This window comes from Nicotiana tabacum, chromosome 10 (genome assembly GCF_000715075.1).
Source record: "Nicotiana tabacum cultivar K326 chromosome 10, ASM71507v2, whole genome shotgun sequence".
Classification (NCBI taxonomy): domain Eukaryota; kingdom Viridiplantae; phylum Streptophyta; class Magnoliopsida; order Solanales; family Solanaceae; genus Nicotiana; species Nicotiana tabacum.
The window spans coordinates 81061633-81089155 of record NC_134089.1 but is presented as its reverse complement, the minus strand read 5'-3'; the positions used below and the strand labels follow the sequence as shown (position 1 = coordinate 81089155).

General features: G+C 36.3%; 1 protein-coding gene across 1 annotated transcript; it reads left to right on the top strand.

The window, feature by feature from the left end:
• Positions 1-14852: 14852 nt before the first annotated feature.
• LOC107766211 (potassium channel AKT2/3) lies at positions 14853-27127 on the top strand. Its single transcript, XM_016584961.2, is given in 12 exon segments — positions 14853-15018; positions 15502-15595; positions 15597-15721; positions 23533-23691; positions 24247-24304; positions 24404-24721; positions 24817-25056; positions 25142-25459; positions 25548-25736; positions 26097-26172; positions 26265-26828; positions 26900-27127. Coding segments are annotated over 12 exon segments (2415 nt in total). The 5' UTR covers positions 14853-14875; the 3' UTR covers positions 27031-27127.
• The last annotated feature ends 396 nt before the right edge of the window (positions 27128-27523 follow it).

The following is a 27523-nucleotide window of genomic DNA, read 5'->3' as shown; positions in this document are numbered from 1 at the left end:
AATTAAGCAATTATGCACAGAATTAGAGAAACAACCAAAGATGATAACTCGAATTAACATTGATGTAATTAATAAACTTCAATATTCATGAAAACCACAACCCTAGAACGTGAAGTTTAGCTCCACATAGACATGGTAGCAAAAATAATTCATCCAAAGAAACGTAAAGATTACTAAGTTTGATGAAAGAAAGATGGAATCTGATGAATTCCGGCCTCCACGCTGGCTCCGTACTCTCCCTAGGGCTAAAGTATGTCAAAAGCCAGAAAATAACATTTTTCCATGTATTTATACTAAGTAGGGTAGGCCTAGATGAAATCTCCTTTTTCTAGCCGAAATAGGAAAACTTGCAAACTTAGTGCTTTCCAAGCGTCGCACTAATGCTTTTTTCTGTTAGACCACAAAAAACCCAGTCTCTAAACTTTGGAAATTTGTGACAAAAATTTGCACTAATGAGTCGCATTGTGCCTCGCACTAGTGCATTTCTTCAGCAATTGCTTCTTCCTTGAATTTTGATGTCCAGAATTGATTCTCGACCCTCGAATATGATCCCGGCTTAATCATTTAGGCTTTTACTCAGACTTCAAAGCTCCAGATATCTCGAATTTATTCCATAATATCTACATAGCTCGGAATCACTCCTAGAAGGCATAAAACACACAATTAGTGCAAAACACTAGCGAGTGAAGCTCAGACTCAATTAAAGTATAGCAAATTAGAGTGTGATAAGCGACTAAAATACTTAATTATAGCCTACCATCATAGGTTCAGCTCATTCATTGACGAGCGCAAAATGCAACACGAAATTGATGCTCGCTAGTCAAAGATAGAATAGTCAGGGATTGAATTTAAGCAATGCTCAAGTAATTTCTAGCTTAACTCTATTCAGGATGATCAAAACTTGATTTGTAATGATTATGAACTACATTTGTCTACTAAAATAAAGCAATTGACAGTTGACGGAAAGGAATTATAGATTCATGGAGTGGTTTCTTATAAATGTGAGGAATAAGGGTTTGAAAAGATAGGTGCAAGATAGTTATTTAAGATGTAACTCTAGTTTAATTCACTCTAATGTTCTAATGATTCTCATAAATTCACTCGATGATTAGTTCAAACGTGTAGTCAAGACTCCTCTCTCAATTAAATCTTAACTCTATGAGATGAACTAACATAAGCATTGTGAAGTATGCAAGCATGCGTTAATGGATTGGTCCTTAGGAAAACATATCTCAAATATTCTCCTAACTTGATTTAATCAACAGTTCAACAACTATTCTGATTACTTAAGAGAATCAATGAATTAAATCAAACAAAATAATGCAAATATAATTACCAAGATATTCTTCTTTTGATTAAATAAACTGATGAATAAAGTTGCAATCATTCAAAACTCCATAAATGAATTCAAGCATGAAATAGAGTTAAAATTCACAAATATTTATGAAAATACCATATCCATCAAACCCTACGGAAATTACTCCATAATCATGGAGGAAGCCATCATAATTATAATTGAAGAATAAGAAAGCATCAATCTAACTTTACAATCCAAACTCTCATATTGAATCGATGGAAATATGATGGAGTCTCGTGTCTTCTAGCCTCCAATGCTCTCCCAATTCTTCCAAGGTCAAAAGTCCCTTCAAAAATATCTTTTTGTGTATTTATACCATGTAGGAGTGGGCCCAGGAGAAATTACCTTTTCCTAAATGAAATAGGAAAAATAATTTGAGAAAATTACACAGGCGCGCCGCCCTATGAGGGGCACTTGTGGAGAAGTTCAGAGAGCAAGTTCTGACGGGAAGCAGCAGAAATACACTGCTACGCCACCCCATGTGCCGCCCAATGTGGCACGGCAGTGCAAGTTTTCTAGAGTGTTTCCATTTTGTCGATTTTTTATATCTAGACTTGGGTCTCAGGCCCCGAAAGCAATCCTGGTTTAATCCCTTGGGCTTTTACTCAGACTTCAAAGCTCCAACTTACCAATTTAGCTCCCAAATATCTTTTTGACTCGAAATCACTTCCTACAAGGCATAAAATACATAATAAGTGTAATACAATAACATTTACGCTCAAACACAAGTAAAATGCAGTAATTAGACTGCAAACTATGACTAAAACACGTGATTCTAGCCGACCATCAACACCCCACACTTAAATCACTGCTCGTCCTCAAGAAATCAAACTGCATTTCACATAGAGACGACCTTCTTATCATATAACTTCCCTCACGCATCATGCCAAGAATATTTAAAACTGACTAATAACCCAATCATAACATCCTCACCTCAAGGCTCGACTCAATAACATCATGCGTTTTTCACAACATGCTCACTTACTCTAACACATAGGTCAAAGATTTTACCTTACCTTCGCAAATCATGTGCCCTCATACCAAAAATAGATAGTAGTTCCACACATAATAAGTTTCAAGAACACATAGGAACTCAAGATAGAAAGAATTCGCTCACTCTCAGAATTAAGATTCATATGCCACAGAAGAGGTAACATAGGCTTTCCCATAGTGTAATACTCTACTAATTGAGCTCAGTAAGTCAAAGATCAAGCAGAACTTAATTTGGTTGTAATGTAGGTTGCAGGACGGATAGGATAGATTTGGATATAGCGACTACACCTCCCTAAGCACTTTAATATATGTACATTAACAATTTACGTGGTATCAAACCCCAACCTTCATACATAATAGCATCAAACTCCCAGCATTTTTAAGCACAAACAAGATGAGAACTACCACTGGTAAGAGTTTAGTTTTTTTCCTGATTTTTTTCTTCTTTTTCAATCAAACTCTCTTCTTTCAATTTTCTACAAGTGGCTCTCACAAATTTTCAAACAGTGCACATTTCTCCTTTTTCTACAGCTCCACTCAAAAACCCGATCATACATCATTTAGCTTTTACAAGCTCATAACAAAATCAAGTACTCAATAGAGGTAAACGGTTTAGGCAGATAGACAACTTAAATAAAGGGTCGAGTTTGTAGTGTGGTTGCCAACGAAATAGGATTACAGGCTTAAAGGGGCTAACTAAGATACATCACATTTAGGTGCGTAAAAATATATATTTGGCTCAACAGAAAAATATCTATATCACTTCCTAGACTGAACAAGACTACTATTTCTCTTTGCAAACACACGAGGCAAGTTCTAGACACCAACTGACATTCACAAAATATCTACACAAACCTTACTCATACATTGCCACATAACTCACTTAAGATCGGATCTATCCTGACTCTCAAGTCAAAGCAGTTTAGCAAAGTTACAATCGCACAATTTAAGGTACTTATTTAAGAGTCAAGAACTGAACCTAGGCATCACAAATAAGGCAGTCATTGCTCTCAAGACACAACAAAGTCAAGGAAAGTCATCTCCATTTACTACATAGCACAAGACTTCACTATCCCTACTAAAATAAAAACAAACTACACCCAGTTCAAACAAAGCTCTTTAAAAAGAACTACGGCACAAAAAAAGGAGGATTTGCTACACTACTTAAGAAAACAAAATATTTTTTTTCTTCGACTTTAATCCCTCAAGAAGACAGTCGAGAAATCTATCATCGAGAAAAGTCAAAAAAAAATCAATCAAAAGAAGAGACTACAAACACACATATACATATATATATTCCCACCCTACACTTTAAATTGTGACATGTTCCCATGGTACACAAATAAAAATCAAGAGGTAAAGGAAACATCCCTAATTCGTCTAGTCGGGTTTGAATTGAAGTCGGGATCTTCTTAGCACACCTAACCCAATGCACACATCTATGCTGAGAGCTTCTTTTCGGCCTACTTGGTGTACACTCACACTTATCAACTTCACTCTCTTCAAGTTGCTCCTTCAGGGCTCCCTTTTCTCCTTCCATCTTGAAGATTAGCCTTTCATCCCCCACTCTGAGCATGAGCTACCTTTCCTGAATATCTAGAATTACTTTGGCCGTAGCCAAGAAAGGTCTTCCTAAAATTAGAGGGACCTCCCTATTTTACTCCATATTTACCATAATGAAGTCCACAGGGAACACAAATTTGTCTACCCAAACAAGCACATGTTCCACTATTCCTTCAGGTATGATTCTGGTCTGATATGTCAGCTGAAAGGACATGGGTATCGACCTGATCTCTCCAATCTCTCCATCCAATTTCCTGAAAATAGACAAAGGCATAAGATTAATAGAAGCACTGGAATCACATAAAGATTTTTTAAATTTTGTACTTCCTAAAGAGCAAGGTAATGTCCCTGTCCTTGGATCTCCACATTTTTTTAGGGAGCTTATTTTGCAAGATGTCTCTTCCACCTTCTGCTTCTTGGACAATATCTCTTTCATGAATTTAGCATAAGCTTGCATCTGTGAAAGCAGCTCTGTGAAAGGTATATTCACATGTACCTGCTTGAGCACTTCTAAAAAGTGCCCGAATTGTTTATCCAGCTTTTCTCTTCTTTGCTTCTGGGGAAAGGTAGAGCAGACATGTATTTGCTCTCTTTAGTCTCATTAATTGTTGCATTATCATCTCTCTTCTTTTTTTGGGCTCTACTCTTCCCGTTCTTCTTCAAACCCTCATCTACCATCACTTCACCTTCTTAAATATTGTTATTTTTCTGTTGATCCACAATTTGTACTTGTCCTTCCATCAACTCATGTTTTTTCTTTGCTATGGAATCCTCCAACTCGTGACCACTCCTCAAAGATACTGCATTTATTGTCTTTTTTGGATTTGTTTAAGTATCAGTAGGGAGCGTTCCTGCAACCCTCTCAGACAATAGAGTAGCTAGTTGCTCAACCTGTCTTTCCAGGTTTCGAAAAGTCGTGCCCAGTTCCTTGATAGCTGCACCATGTTCTTGTATAGTTGAGCTATGGGTTTCAAGCCTCTCATTTATCTTAATAATAAAGGCCTTCATCAGATCTTCCATGCTAGACTAATTAGACTGTGCAGGCTGATATTGCTGCCTCTACTGATTTTGAAAGCCTAGAGCTCCTTATCCCTGGGGTCTAGAGTTATTTTGCTGTCATGAGTTTAGGCTACCACTTGGTGAATTCCAAGAAAAGCCTGGGTGCCTTTGTCCCATAGGATTGAAATTATTACCACTATAGTAGTTGCCTATATCAAAGCTTCCCATAACATTTACCACTTCATCTGCAGCTAAGGCCTGGCACTCATGCGTTGGATGACCCATTCCACAGAAATAACAAATTGGTGTTGGTTGGCTATGGACCTTGGCTAAGGTCAACTTTCTCTTCTCTTTTGCCATAGCATTGAGTTGTACCGCTATGTTATAATTTACCTGATGAACCCCAACTGATTATCTTCTATCATTACTCTTAGTAGGCCATTGATTAGCATCTTTAGAGAGCTCATCAAGAATTGCCACAATCTCCTCAGAAGTCTTCTTCATTAAATGACCTACAACTGCAGTGTTCAGAGTTCATCGTGAGGGAGGTGTCAGTCCATCCCAAAAGTCCTGGAGTTACATCCACAATTCAATACCATTATGCTGACACTTCCTCACTGTCTCCTTGAATCAGTCCCAAACCTCAAAAACTATTTCAGTGTCAGTTTGGCAGAAGTTGTCTATTTCCCTTCTGAACTTCACTGTTTTTGCAGCTGAGAAGTATTTGTCAAGAAACTTTCTAGTCATATCTTCCCGTGTCCTGATCGACCTCCTTGGTAAGCTATGAATATAGTGCTTTGCATCATCCTTTAGTGAAAAGGGAAATGCCCTTAAGTATAATGCATCTTTTGACACTCCATTGTACTGGAAGGTGTTCATAATTTCCTCAAAATCCATCAAGTGAGTGTTAGGATCTATATTCACCTTCCCTCTGAAGACACAACTATTCTTCATCTTTTGACACTCCGTTGTACTAGAAGGTATTGCTAAGGATAGAGGTTTGACACTGGACAGTCCCTGATTGTAGACTGGTCTAGCATAATCACCCAATGCTCTACCAAGCCTAGGTATCATACTTTCAAGCTAGTCTTCAACCAATGGTTAGTTTAGATTGAATCTTCGACCCCTACCATCTCCGACAGTCTCATCAGCAATTCTCCGGGATGCTTCAACTGCTATCCTTGCAGCTTCTTCTCTCTGTTGTGCTGCCTCTCTTGCAGCTAACTCTGCCTCGTCTTAACACTTATTTTCCATGTGTTCTTGGGTTGAAGGTTTCCCCAAGAACTTTCTGGTGAACTCTTTCTCTTTCCTCATTTGTCACAGACTCTTTTCCACCTCTGGATTGTATGGAATCAATTCCTTTGAAGAAGATCGAGTCATATACCAAATGAGTCAATTTGTTACCTGCACACGAAAGAGGAAACCCGTGAAGAATAAAATAAAAAAATAAAAAATAAAAAAAAACTTGAATTAGCACCAAAAACTATTTTGAACACTATTGATTGCCAAATCCCCAGCAATGATGCCAAAATTTGACGAGCACAAAACACAAATACAAAATTGATGCTCGCTAGTCAAAGATAGTATAGTTTAATTATTGTCTCCGCATGGATTGGATTTAAATAATGCTCAAGTAATTTCTAGCTTAACGCTATTCAGGATGATCAAAACTTGCTTTGTAATGATTATGAACTACGTTTAACTACTAAAATAAAGCAATTTATGGTTGACAGCAAGGAATTAGAGATTCACAGAGTGGTTTCTTATAAATATGACGAATAAGGGTTTGACAGGATAGGTGCAAGATAGATATTTGGGATGTAACTCTAGTTTAATTCACTCTAATGTTCCAATGATTCTCATGAATTTACTCGATGATTAGTTCAATTGTGTAGTCAATACTTCTCTCTCGATTAAATCTTAACTCTACAAGATGAACTAATATGAGCATTGTGAAGTATGCAAGAATGCATTAATAGATTGGTCCTTAGGAAAACGTCTCTCGAATATTTTCTAATTTGATTTAATCAACAGTTCAACAACTCTTCTGATTACTTAAGAGAATCAATGAATTCAATCAAACAAAATAATGCAAATATAATCACCAAGATATTCCTCTTTCAATGAAATAAACTGATGAATAAAGTTGTAACAATTCAAGACTCCATAAACGAATTCAAGTATGAACTAGAGTTAAAATCCAGAAATATTTATCAAAATACCATATCCGTCAAACACTAAGGGAATTACTCCATAATCATGGAGGAAGTCATCACAGTTATAATTGAAGAATAAGAAAGAATCAATCTAACTTTACAATCCAACCTCTCGTATTGAATCGATGGAAAGATGATAGAATCCCGTGTCTTCTAGATTCCAATGCTCTCCCAAAGCATCCAAGGTCAAAAGTCCCTTCAAAAACGTCTTTTGGTGTATTTATACTATGTGGGAGTGGGCCCAGGAGAAATTACATTTTCCTAGCCAAAACAGGACAAATACTTTGAGAAAATTACATAGGCGCGCTGCCCCATGTGCCGCCCATGTGGGGCGCTTGTGGAGAAGTCCAGAGAGAAGGTTCTCATGGGCAGCAGCAGAAATACACTGCCGCACTGCCCAATGCAACGCGACAGTGCAAGTTTTCTAGAGTGTTTCCATTTTGTCGATTTTTGATATCCAGACTTAGCTCCCGACCCCCGAACGCGATACCGGTTTAATCCCTTGGGATTTCACTCAGACGTCAAAGCTCCAACTTGTCAATTTAGCTCCCGAATATCTTTTAAACTCGAAATCACTTCCTACAAGGCATCAAACACATAATAAGTGTAATATATTAACATTTATGCTCAAACACAAGTAAAATGCAATAATTAGAATGCAAACTATGACTAAAACAAGTGATTCTAGCCTAGCATCATTCATCGCCATGTTCGGCAGGCAGCTTATGTTTCCTTTTATCATTAGGGAAAGTTTCTCGAGCTAATTTAGCGGACACAGTCTCCCCATGGCCGGGAAGTATGAGATCTTTGGTAGAGGCCCCTATGGTGGCCTCCTTCTCTTCGGACCGCAAAGAAGCAGCAACATCGGTTTCCTCCAACCGAGGAACCTCTGGGGCCACCCCGAAACCTCCCTCAACCAATGTCGTCACGGTATCCTGCACCACAATCTTTGGGGAGACTTCAGATAAGTCAACTTCCACCGGTACGCCAGGTCCGCCATCTACGGCCCTCCTCCTCTTGGGCCTCAAGTTCGTGTCGTGCAGAGAACCCTCCTCATCCTCAATATAGGAGGGAGCCAAAGGAAGAACGGGCGTAGTGGACAAAATGAGGGTAGGAGTATATAAAGAAAAATCCCTCCTTCTACTGAAAGAAGGCATCAGTGCCAGGTTCCTTTTAGCAACCTCCTTGGCGGGGCCTAGAAACAAATATAAAGATAAACACAATAAGGTCAGTGAATATAAACACAACACCATCTAAAAACGACGTACCGACATTACCTTTCGGAGGGGAAGCGGTGTGTACTTCTGCTAGAAGCTCGACCAATCTCTAATCCTTATAGTGCAGGGAAGGACTTACCTGACCCAATCAGCGAGATGCGCTACTTATTGGAGGTTCCGAGCAGGAGCTGCAAACAAGAAGAGTTAATTTACAAAGTTAAAATGCGCAATCGCATGATGGAACATAGACCAGAAAAAGCACTTACAGGCATGATTCCAAGCCTCCGAGAAGTCCGTGACATCAGCCACGACGACCTCGGTCCTAACAAAAATGAAGTCGAGCCAAAACTACCGACTACCCTTGTCGTCCATTTTGACGACCAGGGATTTGTTTTTATGATGGTGAATGTTCAATATCGTACCCTGATAGAAGTTGGGCATGAACAGATGTACAAGATATCGTAACGTGATCTCGACATTGTCCAATTCAGAAAATTTAGACAGCATCTTGACCGCTTTGTAAACCAAGGGTGCAGTTGGGTCGGGCAGACCCGGTAATGGCGGCAGAATTCCTCCACCAAAGGGGGAAGAGGAAGACAGTAGTCGATAATGAAGGGTAAGCATAAAGGGCGTAGTACCCTAGACGGTGAGTATACACTTCGTCCTTGCCAGCAGGGAAGGATCTCTATTTGGTCAGGAATGCAGTACTTGGCCTTGAACTCCGCCAAATTCTTGGCCGTTAAAAAAGACCAGAAAACCTCATCCACCGCCTCCGGTTGCCACTGCAAGTACAGTTTTGCATCAGGGTTACAAGGAATTATCTCCTTCACCAAGGGAAGAGCCTTCGCTTCAACGACGGCGATGGCATCTTCCCCATGGGCAGGGGCTGCAACCACCATCGGGTTGGCTAGAACCTCCTCATTTATACTAGATGAGTCTCCACCATGAACTCCATAAGGTAAGTTGGACATACTTGTGAGGTTTATAGAGTTTATGAAGAAAGAGAGTTGAGAAAATGGAAGAAAAGCTTTAGAGAATGGTGAGCAAGAAAAGAAAATTCAAAGAAAACAAAGATAATTCTAGCAGTGAAAGTGAAGGATAGATTCAAGTAACGTCGATCATCCCCATTTTATAAAGGAGGAACCTTGGGATTTGAAGAAATTCGTCATAATGGCAGCCGCAGTCAAAACGGCAAAGCCAATCCACGAGCTACGTGTGTTTTGACGCGACGCATTGGGAACAGACGTCATCATGATGAATGACGTCACATCCCATCCATGTCAGGTCCTCTCCAAATGTCACCCGGAAAAATTAAGACGACAAGAGTTCGAATTATGCGGCTCTCATAATGCCACATCATCTGCATCTGATGACAACCACGACCACGATCGTTATTATCCATTAATCAAGCCCATCCATGAGGATGACCTCGACAAGCAGAGGGACTAATTGTATGGGCGAAAACTTCATTTTATGTGCTTGACCCGATCAACCGCAATAGAGCCTCTGAAGGTTGTGACGTGTCAACCTCACTCCAAAAGGTTGAGGTCAGATGTGGAGGATAACTCATTGTCGGAGAGGCTTAACAGAAGACGATGACGAGAATCCGTCTTTGGTACGAAGTGACGACCAATTTTAGGATTTAGATTCCCTAGAGAATATTCTTATGGATATTCCTTTCTATTGTACTATCTGGAGTTTTGTGGCACATGCGTTCTTATAAATAGGAAGAGATGTATATTAAAAGTATTGGACCTTTTGTAAAGAATGTTATGAACATTCTTTGTACAAGATTCTCACTTTCTCAAATAAAAACAAAGCTTGACTTTATACTCTTCTTTCTTTTATCCATCTCACCCGATCCAAGAAGGATTGGAATATAAGATTGCTCATCATCATCCATCATTGTCAAAAAATCATACAAAAATTCCATTTTTGTCGGGTGGTATTTATCTTTTTTTTTCCCTCCCAAGTTAGGAGGATCTATAGTGTTTCCACACTTCCCCTCCATGGTGACTCGAACCCAGGACCTAACGATCGTAGGTGGAGGTGCTTTTACCAACTGAGCAAGCCTCACTTGTCGGTGGTATTTATCTTATTTACTATTTAGAAGTCATTTATTATTATTTGTTGCTATTATTTATACTTCTAGGTCTTTATTGCTTCATCATTATCTAAAGTTACCTTATTTAGTGTTGCACGTTAGTATACTAATCATAAAACGCTAGATCTTTGAATATTGATATTGACTGTGATTAACCCTGATTTTCAAGTAATTTAATTATATAAAATCAAAATTTATTTTTTGGGTCATACACAAGGCTCATCTAAATCATCAATTTTTGAGTGTGTAGAAGTAGAACATGCAAGGCAACGATATGAAGCACATTTGCCTAACCAAAGATAAATAGATAAGAATATCATTGAAAGCAACATGTGAAAGCATGAGGACCAATAGTTTGAACAATTTGTGTTTTAGTAGTTAAAGGATAAGACAAACTATACTCCTAATCCTTAATTATTGGCCAAATGATTAATTAGTTATAGCAGCCAAAAAGAAGGCGAAATGGCTTCCTAGCCACTTAAACTTGTCGGATTTTTTAAAGTCGATACATAAACTTATAACTTTCCTATTTGAGCACTCGAACTCGTTTTTTCCATAACTAATAAACACATCTGATCATTGACCATGTGCGCGTGTATTACATATACGTGTCCATCCAGTCAGCAATGACCAATGGATGTCTTACACGTAAGGGCGCGAAAAGTCAAGCAACAACTCCTTCTCTTTGACTGCTTTAGCGTTCTTCTTCATCAGCAATAGCTATCTGCTTTTCATTATTTTGTTTCGCAGGTGGCTCAGCTTGATCCTTTTCCATGTTACTCTTTCGTTCCTCTTCCTTCTTTTCTTCAGCTTTTTTATTTCAAGGATTCAACAGTTAACAAGATAGTGCCCTAATTTCCTACAATGTTTGCAGAATTTGGGTATGTTTGCAGACCTTCAATTTCAATCACCCGCTTATATAGAACAAAACTGTAATCTTCATCATTAGTGAAGCTGAGAAACACATTTAATTTATCATAAACTCCAATTTTTGCAGATCTCTTCAAAGGGAATTTTTTAGAGAATCTTGACCTATAATTCGGGGTCGGGTCTTCAGAAATCGACCAATAATTGTCCTCTTACATTGAGCCGCCATGATGACATAGTAGTCTCTTGTTTTGAAGATCACTGCCGGCATGTCGTTGTGTGTCGTCTTTCTAGCATGGAGTTTCAGAGAAAATCCGAAGGCCCTGCTTATTGAAACTTGAAATCCCCCTGAATCTTTTCTTCTATGCAGAATGAAAACATGGAAGAAAACATTGCAGAATTTGGCCCTCCTAATTTTTCTACTTTCCACCATTTTCACGATCTAAAAAATGAAAAAAAGAAATTGAAAAATGGAGCTTCAGATTTTTAAAAATGGAGGAAGGGGGTATTTTGTACTGTTGGGCGTTGGGAAGGGGGTTTTCATGCTCCTGTGCGTCGTGTTCCTCACGCGGGCTACTGATTAGGACCAACTGACGCCACATGGGCATGGTCAATGGTCAAATGTGTTTATTAGTTATAGAAAAAACGAGTTCGAGTGTTCAAATGGGAAAGTTATAAGTATATGTATCGGCTTTAAAAAACCCGACAAGTTTAAATGGCCAGGAAGCCATTTCGCCAAAAAAAAAAAAAAAAAGGTCAACGAAGTCCAATTTGATATGCAGTGGTCTGTTAGAAACCCATAAAAGACCACGTTTCTTTATTGATCTAAGGACTATATCTCATCTAACCTTAACAGAAAATGAACTATATATGTTCTAAGTACCACCCTGAGGAATCTTATTGACTGGATAACACTTTACTAGTAATTACTATACTAACAAGTCTAACATCACTACTATATATATTCACCATGGCCCATCCAGGAAGAAATTCAAAAATAGCCAAATTTATAGGTGGTCATTCAAAAATAACCACAGTTTCAAAAGTAATCGAAATTTAGTCACTTTTCATGTAAAGATAAATCTGAACGAAAACACTGTTCAAAATCCGGAAAAATACTCCAGCATAATATACTGAAGTTCTAGTATAATATACCGGTCCAGCATAATATGCTGGTAGTTCATACACAGGTGCACCGAACTCTAGTTTATTATGCTGGACCGGTCTCTGTTGCGGCAAAATAATTGCTATTTTTCAATGACTTGACAAATACTGGCTATTTTTGAATGACCAGTCCGAAAATTGGCTAGCCCGTCCAATTTTAACATACATCTAAGGTAACTAGATGGGTCAGACCTTAAAATTCGTACAAAGTACTAAATGTATTATATTTTAAAACTATGGGTACATATCAGTCTAATATTTGTTAAAATTTTATTGAGTTTTCAAACATATGTTATGCTTAGTACAGAAAATACTGAATTTAAATGAACCTGTTGTCTAAGAGCTAGATCCACCATTGAGCCGGCACACCACCTTGCCTACCAAAACTTAAACTAGTTAGTTTACAAGACCTCTTCCACAGTTGATCAGGCCCAACTCTAGTATGGATAAGCTGTTACCGCAAATATATCTATATAAATAGTGCAGAATTGAATCTTATAAAGAATCATAGCTTAGCTATAACTATTCAATATCACTAAGAAAATAGGGTCAATCAATTTCAAGGTTATAAAAATTAAGGTTTTTATTTTAAACTACTTAACTAGCAAATATTAAAGCACTAAATTATCAAATAAAGAGACAAAGGCGTATACAAGCTACTGATAATTATACTCAAAATCAAATAAACTAGCATCAATATATATCCATAGCAATAAAGGTAGAAAAGTAGAGAAAAACTCTTTGATCCGTCCAGTAAAATAGACTTGAGGATCTTTCGAGCTCAAATCTGCTTCAACAATGGTGTTACTTGCCTTCAGAGATCGAGTATGGCTGCTACGGATAGGTTAAAGTGGCCATAAAATTCAACTGGACAAAAATACCTCGTAAGTGAAATCGCCAGAAGTTAAGCCTTTGTGGCCGCTAAAAAAGATAGACTGACCAAACCAGAAATTTTTTGACCCACCATTTTCTGTCATTTTTCGATCGAAAAAGGCCCGCCCTTTAGTGGTGCGTGCCATGGAGCTGCCGCGCACGAATTGGGTGAGCAATTTTTCTAGTTCCAGTTTTTCTCGCACTATGAAGCTGCCAATATGGCCTGTAACTTCACCGTAAACTTTCAGAAACTCAAGCAAAAATTCGTCTAAGTTCCAATTGCAAAGGACTTGCTTCCTAGACGTGCAAATCTTCCATTTTTCAGCTCCAACTCAATCTAAATCATCTCGTTTTCTACCAATGAATTACTACACAATAAGATTACACCAGCAAGCTCAATTGGATATTTTTCCACCTTTAAATCACTAAATATACTAAAGTAAGGGTAAAACACACCGAACTACATGCAAATCTAGTATATTATCAATATCTATAGAGATAAAGTCAATGCACCATCAAAGAGTGTCATGTGATACATAGTTGGGATCTAGTCAAAGGTCTTACAAGTTTTGAGTCCTGAAAATGAGGAATCTTTATGTAGATCACCCCCTTGATGAATTTACAAACGCAAACGAACCAATAAGTTACTGTTGCTAGATAGTTTAATTTGGAAAGAAAAAAAAAAGCCTCTTACATGTCAACATGAAATGCCTAACATTCTACTTGTTGTCTCTGTGTCATACTCAAGCCCCCAACTCCCCGCACCCCACTTTTAGATGGGGTAATTAGCTGGCAAGGAAGAGGGCCCTACTGGACAAATGTTCAAAATGGGCCAATTGCCAGACCAATATATACGACATGATCTATCTGCAATTATATTGGAGAGCACTCTTCAGAATAAAAATCAATCAGTAAGGGCACTAAGGCAATTAATTTCATACACTTCCTTTAAAAGGTCACTATTCTCATATAAGGACCAGGGGCGAAGCTATAATCTCTTAAAGGAATGGGCTTATTCTTCGTCGAAAAATTACGTTACATATACAGGTAAAAGAATGGGCTTTATAACTTATATTGAACACCTTTGTCGAGGAATTTTTTTCACTTCTTTCAAGTTTGAATACCTTTATCGAAATTCCTGGTTTCGCAGGACCACCAACAACAGCAGTAGCTAACCACAACTTATGATCTGCCATAAATCCCTTCTTCCCCCATACCTTTTATGCCTCCAACATAGTAGCTGTTTTTTCTTTGACAACACCCTCAACTCCCTATCCTTGTCAATTATTGCCTCACAATATATAATTCATCTAAGGATCAGAACAAGAAACAAATACTTTTGTTAATATGATGAATATGGAACTGAAGTATTCATCTTATGGTTTCTATAATGGTTCAACAAACATGACTCCTGAAGACGGCAAGTATGACCAATCAAAAGTACTTCCACATGCAGGCAGTAATGAAGAACATAGCTATGATCACATGAGGGACACATGCACGCAGTAAGGAAGATGATCACATGAGGGGTAAATCAGGTTTAGGAAATCTCAGTTTTTACAACCTGTCAAAACTCATTCTCCCTCCTTTAGGTTCCTCTGGTTATAACCAGAATCAGACTCTGCAGAAAGGCAACACTATTTCTCCTATGACTTCAAGATACAGGTAATTATATTGGTGAAAACAAAAGTGTCTATTTCTTGGTATTTTCGTCTTTCCCTTTGTCTTTTTTGGTGAACAGTTTTGGCAAAATAACTGCAAAATTAAACAAAAAGGGAAAATTAAACGGCTACTAAATTTGTATCAATGTTTTGGTACCACTTCTTTCTATTATTAGATTAACATTAGTTTGTTACTAGAAGTAGAAGTCTTTATTCTCAGACTAAGGAGCTTAATTAGGTGATATTCGTCATATAAGATTATCCTGATTAACATTCAGAAACAAGTAATCTTCAGTGAAAACGTCTTCCATACATAGGTCGTCATCATGACCATATATACTTGGAAATAATTTGTTTGATAGATAAGTTTAGGTTTTATTCATGATACTGCAAAAAATATAAGTTTATATGATCAGGAAGATATTATATTGATCGTCCAAATATTTTTATTACGTTTTGAAACCTGGATGGATTTTAATTTATGCAGGTGGTGGGAGACAGTAATGGTGCTACTGGTGGCCTATTGTGCATGGGTATGTCCATTTGAGATAGCGTTCATGAAGTCCAATACAAACAAGGATATTATACATAGCAGATAATATTGTCAATCTCTTTTTTGCGGCTGATATCATCTTGACATTCTTTGTCGCCTATATCGATCCAACCACTCAACTTCTAGTTCGCGATCCAAGAAAAATTGCCATCAGGTTTTCTTTTCTTTTTCATTTTTAATTTTATTAAAGTTTATTATCATATTTACTTACAAATTCTTGAACTGGCGTTGATTATATGGGAAATATGTTGTGTTTTGCAGTCCTAAGGTGGTGGAAATAATTATTATTTCCTTCTCTTTTTTGGGCCACCAAAAGGGTAACCGAAATATAATCCAAAAACGCCGTGTAGCTAGTACATGCTAATTTGTATTAGCAATCTTAATTTATTTTTATTTTTTTAAAAAGGGGGGAAAAAACTCCTGCCATGCCATTGAGCCGAAAATCGCTAATTAGAAGTGGAAGAAGTTTTTTAAAAAAAATTAAAAAAACAGTGAAAGAAGGTAAATATAGCACGGGCTAGCCAGTTTTCGGACTGGTCATTCAAAAATAGCCAGCGTTTGCAAAGTCATTGAAAAATAGCCACTATTTTGCTGCAACAGGGAAAGTTCCAACATAATATAATGGAGATCGGTGCACTTATGTATGAACTTCCAGCATATTATGCTGGAACTCCAACACACGGAAAGTTCCAGCATAATATACTGGAGATTGGAGCACCTGTGTATGAACTTCCAGCATATTATGTTGGAACTCCAGTATATTATGCTGGAACTCCAGTATAATTATACTGGAGTTCGAAATTCCAGTATATTATGCTGGAGTATTTTCCGGATTTTGAACAATGTTTTCGTTCAGATTTACCTTTACATAAAGAGCGGCTAAATTTCGATTACTTTTGAAACTGTGACTATTTTTTAACGAGCACTTGTAAATCTAGCTATTTTTGAATCAATCCCTAAAGAAGTTATTATGGGTCCAAAGCATCTTCCAATTAGGTGGAAGCAAAATGACCAATCATAAATATATCAAAAGCTATTACGTACAATCGAATAAATCCTATTCAACAAATTATCACATGATATTCAAACAGAAATGTTAGAATCTATTTGATAAAAGTGTGAAGTAACGTGACAATTCGAATTTGAAGAAGTAATGTAGTAATTATCTTCTTATCGTCAACGAATAAATTTGATCCTATTCAAAGAATCGTTCTTCCACCCACCAAGGGATCGGGTGCAAAGAAGTGAAAGAACCAACTTTTGTGGGAGTTAATAAAAATAGCCTCCTAATTTCTTTTCCAAGATTTGGATATTCGAACAGTATATATCAATTATTCCCTCAATTATTGAGTGGGAATAATACGACCCTAACCCACACCGCCACTACGGCAAATTAAGGGGAAAAAAAGAGAACTTGTGATGAACAATAAAAGTAGAAAAATAATATTGCAGAGAAAGAGAGAGGAAATTCTTATTGAATTTTGGGATGATTTATAATAGGGTAAGATCCCTTTAATTATAGGGAAAAAATGACTTAGCCATAAAGTAAAATTCTCTACAAGATAGACATTCACTCTAAATAAAATTCTATTCATAACACTCCCCCTTGAATGTCTACTCGATAAGTAATGTGCCTCATTAAAACCTTAACTAAAATAAAACTCAATGGGAAAAAATCTAGTAAAGGAAAACGAGTACACATGTTTAATAATACGTCTTTTGGTTGCCTCGTAAAAAACCTTGCAAGGAAAATCTATTTATAGCCAACAGGCTAAACACCATTAGGTGTTTGGACTACAGGCCCAAAAACTTCACGTTTTGCAAGTGAATTTAACTCTGGTTGGATTGCTTCTTGCCATTTTGGCCAATCAAGTCTTTGTTGACATTCTCCAACAGATTGAGGTTCAAGATCCTCACTTTCTTGCATAATGCTAGATGCAACATTATATGCAAAGACATAATCCACCAGTATATCCACTCGATTCAAATTTGTCTCAATATCGATTGGGTTTATTGATAGTTCCTTATTTTCTTGAGTCTCGAGCTCAGTGGATTCCTCATGAATCTCAGAATTTATTAAATCGTGGATTTCTTCATGAGATTCTTTCGTAGTGTCATTTTGATCATTTGTTTTCTTTTTTCTAGGATTTCGATCTTTGGAACCTAATGATCTGCCACGTTTTATGCGTGCTTTTGACTCATTAGCTATGACACTAGAAGATTGTCCAATAGGGACATCAATACGGATTGGAACATTCTCTACAGGGATATGTGATTTTGTTATCCTTTTCAAATCTGTAAATGCGTCTGGCATTTGATTTGTTATTCTCTGCAAATGGATAATCTTTTGCACCTCTTTTTCACAAATAGAGGCACGTGGATCAAGATGAGATAATGATGGATTTTTTCACAAAATTTCCCGTTTGGTTTCACCAACTTCTCCCCTAATTTTAGGAAAAGTGTCTCATCAAATCGACAGTCTGCAAATCGTGCAGTAAACAAATTCCCCGTCAATGTTTCGAGGTAGCGAATAATGGAGGGCGATTCAAACCCAACATATATTCCTAACCTTCTTTACGGGCCCATTTTGGTGCGATATGGCGGTGCTACAGGCACATATACTGCACATCCAAAAATTCTTAAATGGGATATATTAGGTTCATGACCCAAAACTAATTGCAACGGGGAATATTTATGATAATTTGTCGGTCTGAGACGAACTAGCATTGCTGCATGCAAAATGGCGTGACCCCAAACAGAAGTGGGCAACCTCGTTTTCATGAGTAATGGTCTTGCTATCAATTGCAGACGTTTAATTAAAGACTCTGCAAGACCATTTTGAGTGTGAACATGAGCTACAAGATGTTTCACTTTTATTCCAGTTGATAAGCAATAATCATTAAATACTTGGGATGAAAACTCAGCAGCATTATCAAGTCTAATAGACTTAATTGGATTATCGAAAAATTGTGCCCGTAATCGAATTATTTGTGCCATTAATTTTGCAAACGCGAGGTTGCGAGATGACAATAGGCACACTTGAGACCATGAAGAAGATGCGTCTATTAAGACCATAAAATATCTAAACGACCCACTAGGTGGGTGAATAGGTCCACAAATGTCCCCTTGTATACGTTCCAAAAACGCAGGGGACTCAATTCCAACCTTTGTTGGTGATGGTAAAATAATTAACTTGTTTTGATAACAAGAAGTGCAGGAAAATTCATTATTTAAAAGAATCTTTAAATTCTTTAATGGATGCCCATTTGAGTTTTCTATAATTCGTCTCATCATAATTGATCCAGGATGTCCCAATCGATCATGCCAAAGTACAAAAGTATTGGAATCATTAATCTTTTGGTTTACGGTAGAATGTGCCTCAATTGCACTAATTCTTGTCCAATACAGGCCACAAGATAAAGACGGGAACTTCTCAATAACCCTCTTTTGGCCAGAGACATTCTTGGTAATGATGAGATATTCAAGATTATTCTCATCTATTGTCTCAATATGATATCCATTTCGACGGATGTCTTTAAAACTCAACAAGTTCCTCTTGGACTTGGAGGAGAACATTGCATTCTCTATAATAAGTATTGTTCCTTTAGGCAGAGTTATAGTAGCTCTTCCAGAGCCTTCAATTAATTTACTACTACCAAAAATTGTAGTAACATCTGTCTTACACATACTTAAATGAGAGAAATATTTCTTCTCTTTGAATATTGTATGTGTCGTACATGAATCAACTAAACAAATATTTTTACAATTGAACTTTAATCCAAGTTTGCTTTGTGGAATATCCATATTTGCTTCCAATAGTTTGGCATACAAAAGAAATAGACGAATAAATATTAGTATTTTCAGAGAAAAAGAAAGGAAAATAAATAAAGTTAACTCAATAATGACTTATAATGCAATTTCGAGCAATGCATATCTTATGTTACTATTCAGTCACTTACTTACTATAATCATCTAAAAACATGCATTATGTCTATTAGAGTTAACAATGTTTTATGTGTCACACGTGATGCAGTATAAAAATACATTTGTTAAAGTTTGTTGCTCCAGCAAACACATAACTATTCTATGTTCTAAGTTCTATCATTCATCATGTCTTCAACTATATTAAACTGTGTAAAACTGTGCATATGAAGATACAGCATACAAAATGATATTATATAACACAAAAAATCTAATATTATATTTGTGACAACATCAATTCAATACAACTTTATTTTTGTAGTACAAAGCATGAAACAGTTTTGCTAAATAATGCAAACGAAATTAATAATTGTCATACACCTTTTGAGATTGCATTTTACATCTGTGTTAATTAGTATCTAATACATGCATAACAAATGCATTCATCAGAACCGAAAAGGAAAAATAACAGAAGACATTTAAGGGGGCTGAAACAACTGTCCATATATAGTTAGATTATTTTGCTATTTGTTCTAAGATTGTTTGTTTTTCTTTCAACAGAATACATATGTTGTGCATATATATATATATATGTATGTATGTATTCCAAAGTGTTCCAACGTTATTTTAATGAGCACGTGTTGTTTAAAACGAAAACAGAAGACTAAATAAACTGAAACATTGTTTAAAACGAATACTAGAACTATATTTAATCGAAACGAGCTAACATAATTTCATAAAATAAATAAAACTAATGACTACTACTCATGTAAAGAACTATAATTACATGATGTTTATTCACTAACTACTACGAATAGGCAAAAATAAAATTTAAACTACTCAATCATTTTTAACCACGGAACCATCACCAATCAAGTGGTCTATTTTCCCATTAGGGTGCTCAAAGAAGTCTGCCAAATCCAAGTTGGCGATGTCAAAATCATTGTCAGAGACAAAATTGGCTTCAGGGCCTTTATTCTTTAGAGATGCTTGATAAAGCTCAACCAAATGTCTTGGCACACGACAAATATTTGCCCAATGTCCTTTTCCACCGCAACGATAACATTCAGTTTCTGAACCATTTGCCTTTGGCTTCTCATCTTTCCCTTTCCACTTTTGGTGGTTATTTTTCTTTGGGGGGTGATTAACACCAGGAAAATATCTTCCTTGTTCACGGTCACGGCCACGACCATGACCACGACCACGAATAGGGCCACAGCCTTTTCCACGCTTAGTATAATGGGAATACACCCCATCCACTTCAGGCAATGGTGTAGACCCAGTGGGTCGATTTTCGTGATTTCTCATGAGCAAGTCATTATTTCGCTCAGCCACAAGGAGGAGAAATCAGCTCAGAGCACTTCTTGAAACCTTTCTCTTTGTACTGCTGTTGCAGGACCATATTGGAGGCATGAAACGTTGTAAACGTTTTTTCAAGCATATCATAATCAGTGATAGTATCTCCACAGAGTTTCAATTTAGAAGTAATTCTGAACATCGCAGAATTATATTCAGAAACACACTTAAAGTCTTAGAGCCTCAGATGAGCCCAATCATATCGTGCTTGTGGAAGAGTGACCAACTTTAAGTTGTCATATCTTTCCTTTATGCCATTCCACAAAACAAGTGGATCTTTGACTGTGAGATATTCTATTTTCAACCCTTCATCAAGGTGATGGCGCAAGAAAATCAAGGCCTTAGCACAGTCTTGGGTGGATGCTTTAGTTTTGTCTTTAATGGCGTCTCCAAGACCCATTGCATCTAAATGGATTTCAGCATCCAACACCCATGTCATATAGTTCTTGCCCGAAATTTCAAGGGCAACGAACTTTCTTTTCATAATGTCAGTCATAATTAAAAAGAGGAGAAAAGTTATACCTTAATCTTCTCAAAGAGCTTCTTGAGACGGTAAAGTCTCGTGCTGATAACGTGTGATGAACCATAAAAGTAGAAGAACAATATTGCAGAGAAAGAGAGAGAGAGGAAATTCTTATTGAATTTTGGGATGATTTACAATGGGGTAAGATCCCTCTATTTATAGGGGAAAAATGACTTAGTCACAAAGTAAAACTCTCTACAAGATAGACATTCACTCTAAATAAAATTCTATTCATAACAGAACTTAATTTGTTGTAACATGTTATGTTTCTTAATTATTTTTAGGATATTAATTCTAGTTGGCTCACCTCCTGTACGGAATCTCTCCATTTCCATCAATGCACATTTAATTTAATGACACTTGTCCTCTTTCATATTTAAGAGCTAAGATTTATTTAGAGTAAATCTTGGTTAAACTAAACATTCTTTTGCTAGGTTAGACTTAAATTGTAAAGAGATAGTAATCCAAAAATTTTGCCGATTGGGCTGACAATATTAGTTAGTCGAGATTTTGGTATGAAATAGTTAGTTCCTTTATGCAATCATTGAAGCATTTTTTCTATTTAAGTCTTTTATTTCTCATTTCTAATGTGGAGTTTTTTTCTTCTTCAAAAGCAGCCATCTGCTTTTAATAATGCAATTGTCAACTACAAGAAACACAATATAGTTCACTTATTTTGTTTCTAAGAAACAAGAAAGGTGCAAGAACCAAAAAAAGATGTCCCTTCTTAAAAGAAAGTTGTTATGATGTTGATGAAAATAATACTCCCTCTGTTTATTTTTACTTGTCCAATATTCTAAAAATAGATTTTTACTTTTACTTGTTACTTTTAGCATATCAAGAAAAGACTATTTCTTTTCCTATTATACGCACATTATTAATTACTCATTTCAAATCATTTTCTCAAATCAATTAATAATAGAAGAATTAACTCAAACAACCGCCTACCCAATTGCTTAAACTAAAAATAGCCGGTGGAGATATAATGTATGCATAATTTGTGTATTATATGTGTATAATTATGTATAATGAATGTATAATCTATGTATAAGGCTAGAAAAAATAAACAATGAATATGACCAGCTATTTGTGTAAAGATCCCTTAATAATATCCATCAATTAATGTGGATATCATGGTAAATTATGCACTTTATTTATTATTTCTTAAGGGATGTGCAAAGTCTATAATGGACAAATAAAAGTAAACGAAGGGAGTATTTTCATTTGAAGGAGCTTAATTGGGATTAGGGGAGAAGAAAGTTAACGATTTGGATATTTGATTAATGAAAAAATATAGGATTTTTTAGTTTTAATCATGGTAAGAAATATTTTTCCAATCAGAATGAATTCTCAGCAAAATTTAGGATAGCTATCTTCTCTTTCCAATTAAAGCCTAATCCAACAAGAGAATGTTTAGTTTAACCATAGTTTACTTTAAAATAAACCCTGGCCCTTAGATCCTAAAGAGGACAAGTGTGATTGAATTAGACGTGCATTGATTGAAATGGAGAGATTCTATATAGGAGGTGAGCCAAATCCCTAATATGGACAATTATAAGTAGTAAACTCTTGGATGACTTCATAACGTAATTTCTTTTATAATGTGGAGTAATATATAAAAGTAAACAAAAATAAAAAATATTGATTTTGGAATATATCCTTTGCCTTTAATTACGTAAGTGGAAAGATAGTAGCATGAATATGAAAAAGTACATGCATGGAGCAAGGCATATTTTGTCGACTGATGAATCAAATTAGTTTAAATGATTGTTAATCAACTTTAGTCAAATAGTTTACTTACAGAGTCAATGCATTGACCCAGTGGCTAATAGCTTACGAGTCAACCCCTAAACTAGGGACAATTTAAGCTTATATATAATCGACTTTTTAAATTCTTATCTAAACTCGTCATTCAACAACACCCAAAAATACTACATATATATAATCTATGGTTAAGAAATGCAAAAGCACTTTAATTTACTTTTTTCATGTAATTTAAATTAAATCATAATCTAAGCAATTACTATTAATTACTCGTTTGTTTGTAGTACATTAAGTGCTGGAAAACATTTCTCACCAGATTGTAGCACCAGAAAACTGCCCCGTTATTGATTATTATTAAATGGTACAGTAATAATTTGTTTGTATGGTTAATTATGAAACAGATACCTATCAACATGGTTTCTAATGGATGTGGCATCCACCATTCCATTTGAGGCTCTTTCCTTGTTGTTCACTGGCAAACATCAAATTGGTGTTTCTTACTCCGTTTTGGGAATGCTCAGATTTTGGCGTCTTCGCAAGGTTAAGCAATTCTTTACCAGGTTTCACTTTATTTTATTTACTTCCCTTTTTCTTTCTGATCAAGATATATATATATATATATATATATTTGCACCATCCCCGCAACTTAACATGTAATTATAATAGGTTGTTTACTTTATTTTTCAGGTTAAGATATCATGTTTGTTATAATAAAATGGAGTACATGTTATTGCAAGTAACTTAACCGAATGGTATAAAAGTGTTTGTTATAAAGCGTTTGGACATAGATCTGTTTGAAACTTGAAAAAGAGTTTTTGAAGTTGTATTGAAAAATAATTTTTGAACGTTGAAGTTGTGATTGGACATGCATATTATTTGAAGAAAAATTGAAGTTTTGTGCGTTAAAGAAAAAAATCAAATTATTTAGAGCAGTTTTTGGGAACTTTAAAAGAAAAAATCAATTATTTTTTTTGAAACATGATTATATTCCATGAACAAACAATATTTCAAAAAAAATTAAAATAAAGTAGCCAAAATCAATGGCTAAATGGGAACTTAAAGTTGTATCACCTAATTTGATATTAATTACACTTGTTCTATATGTTCATTGGCAGACTTGAAAAGGACATGAGATTCAGCTATTTTTGGGTCAGATGTGCAAGGCTTCTGTTTGTAAGTTTGCAGAAAAACAATATTTTGATAGAATAATTTTCCTTACCAAAAAAAGAAAAGAAAAGAAGGATTTATGAATGAGTCCATGGCATGAAACAGGTAACACTGTTTTCAGTGCACTGTGCTGGATGTCTATACTACTTGTTAGCTGACAGAAATCCCCATCAAGGAAATACTTGGTTAGGATCTGTGAATCCAAATTTCAGAGAGACAAGCCTTTGGATTAGGTACATTTCTGCAATGTATTGGTCTATCACCACTATGACCACAGTTGGCTATGGTGATCTCCATGCTGTCAATACTGTGGAAATGATCTTCATTATTTTCTACATGCTCTTCAATCTTGGCCTCACTGCTTATATTATTGGTAACATGACCAATTTAGTCGTTGAAGGAACTCGTCGCACCATGGAATTTGTAAGCTCCTTTCCAATTAGTTTTTATGGTATAATAAGCAGGAAAGCAAAAATAAATGCATAGTGTACGCATCATTCAATTGATTTGTCATACAGAGAAATAGCATCCAATCAGCATCAAACTTTGTTTGTCGAAATCGCTTGCCCCCAAGACTGAAGGAGCAAATACTGGCTTACATGTGTTTAAGATTCAAGGCAGAGAGCTTAAACCAGCAGCAACTGATTGAACAACTTCCCAAGACGATATGCAAGAGTATCCGACATCATTTATTTCTGCCTACTGTTGAAAAGGTCTATCTTTTCAAGGGTGTCTCCAGGGAAATCCTCTTACACTTGGTAAGACAACATTATTTTTACTAGAATGACGCGTTCAAAAATCTCTATTTGATCTGTTGTGTGTCTAATCTTAGTGACTGCTTAGGTTGCAGATATGAAGGCCGAATATATACCCCCAAGGGAGGATGTTATAATGCAGAATGAATCGCCAGATGAGGTTTACATCATAGTGTCAGGGGAGGTGGAAATGATTGATAGTGAGATGAAGAATGAGCAGGTTGTTTGGACATTAAAATCTGGGGACATGTTGGGAGAAGTTGGGGCATTTTGCTGTAGGCCTCAGAGCTATACGTATCGAACCAGGACACTTTCGCAACTCTTGAAGATAAGAACAACTTGTTTGATTGAAGCAATGAAGAGCAGGCAAGAAGATAATGTCACCATGATGAAGAATTTCCTTCAGGTTCTACCTTTAGCTAGTTAAAAGAGGTTCCAAATGTGTCATTTCAGAGCTCAATCTTAATATTTTTCGTATACTGTGTTAATTGCAGCATCACAAGAAGCTCAAGGATTTAAGACTTGTAGACTTGTTCCTTGAAGTTGGGGAAGAAGATAGTGATCCCAACATGTCCATCAATTTGCTTACTGTTGCCAGTACAGGCAATGCTGCTTTTCTTGATGAGCTTCTCAAAGCAAGATTAGACCCTGATATTGGAGACTCTAAAGGAAGAACCCCACTGGTATATCCCAAAAACCAACTTTAGTCTTATACTGCTTCTACCATCAATGTACTAGTCGCTACAACAACTACACATTAGTCCCAAACAAGTAGGGGTCGGTGATACGAATCCTCATTACTTTCTGTTAATTCAACTCATATCATCATCATAACAAAAATAAAGTATAAAAAAATGATATATATATCTAAGTAATAGCGATAATAATAATAATAATATTAAAAGTTTTCTACCAAGTCTAATACGTATTCCCAACTAGTAGGTATTGCCTATATAGATTTTTCTCGTCCATTGTGCCTTATATTTAGCACTAGTTGCTATAATAAGTATTTCAACATTTTATGTCTCTGCGAAATGAGTCAGCATATAGCAGCATCGAAAGGGCACGAAGAATGTGTAATGGTGCTTCTCAGACATGGATGTAACATACACTTGCAAGGTAGGACATCCTCCATTAATGGTCACTGTAAAACTTAGTGAATTTTTTGACAGGACAAGCGGTATCTAACTTGATTGCCTGATAACTGGCAGATGTAAATGGTAACACCGCATTATGGGAAGCTATAGCAGCAAAACACCATCCCATATTTGAAATTCTGTACCATTGGGCTTCCATATCTGATCCCTATGTTGCTGGCGACCTCTTATGTACAGCAGCTCGGAAAAATGATTTAACAATTATGAAGGAACTCCTAAAACATGGATTACTTGTTGACTCAAAAGATCGCCATGGATCAACTCCTATCCGTGTCGCAATAGAAGAAAATCACGTAGAGATGGTAAAGCTTCTTCTAATAAACGGGGCTGAGATTGATGATATATTGAAGTACAAGCTTTCATCAATGAACCTAACCGAAATGCTGCAAAAACGAGAAGTTGGGCATAGGATAATTGTATCCGATGCAACGGATGATTTTGATCGTAAGTGGTGTGAACAAGAGCAGAAGTATGCCTCTGAAAGTTGTAAGGATCAATGTTCTTTTAGAGTTAGCATATACAGAGGTCATCCTGAGGTCAGAAGAAGAACTCATTGCAGTGAACCTGGAAAATTAATTAGGCTTCCAAATTCACTTGAAGAACTCAAGAACACTGCAGGTACTTTTTCAAACGAATTCCTCTATTTATTCTTACATTACTCCTAATATTATATTTGTTTTAATTTGCAGGTCAGAAGATTGGATGTGATGCAAAAGATGCCGTGGTGACAGATGAACAAGGAGCAGAAATTGACTCTATTGAAGTCATAAGGGATAATGATAAGCTTTTTATAGTTGAAGATATAAACTCCATAATGTAGTATTACCTGTTCAACTTATTTTTAAGTCTCTGTATAATTTATACACAGAACTAGCCATATATAAAATTCAAGAAAAGAAGTTTACCTCTTCCACTCACCCACCTCCAGAAATAGTGGACATATGCCGCCTCCATCTTTCTGGTATATTGAATTAGTAGGTTGCTAAATACTCTGATCAAGTCAAACTTGCCAAACCAAGCCCGGGACTACTTCAAGTCATACAAGGACTCTTCAAATGATACATTTTCTCATACTCCCCGCAGCAACAAAACCGGATGGTTGCGGTTGGGCTTAACCTTATAATAGCTTAAAATAGAGTGAATGAAAAATAGAGAAAAAAAATTTAAATTTCTCTCTTTGACAAATGGACATTATCCCATACTGGAGGGGGAAAAGAGTATATAATTACACTTCTTCTAGCTTTTAAAGAGTTGGGATGAAGGCAAGTCTCGTGCCGCCGTCGTCGCTCGACTTCGGCTTTGGTCAAACTAAG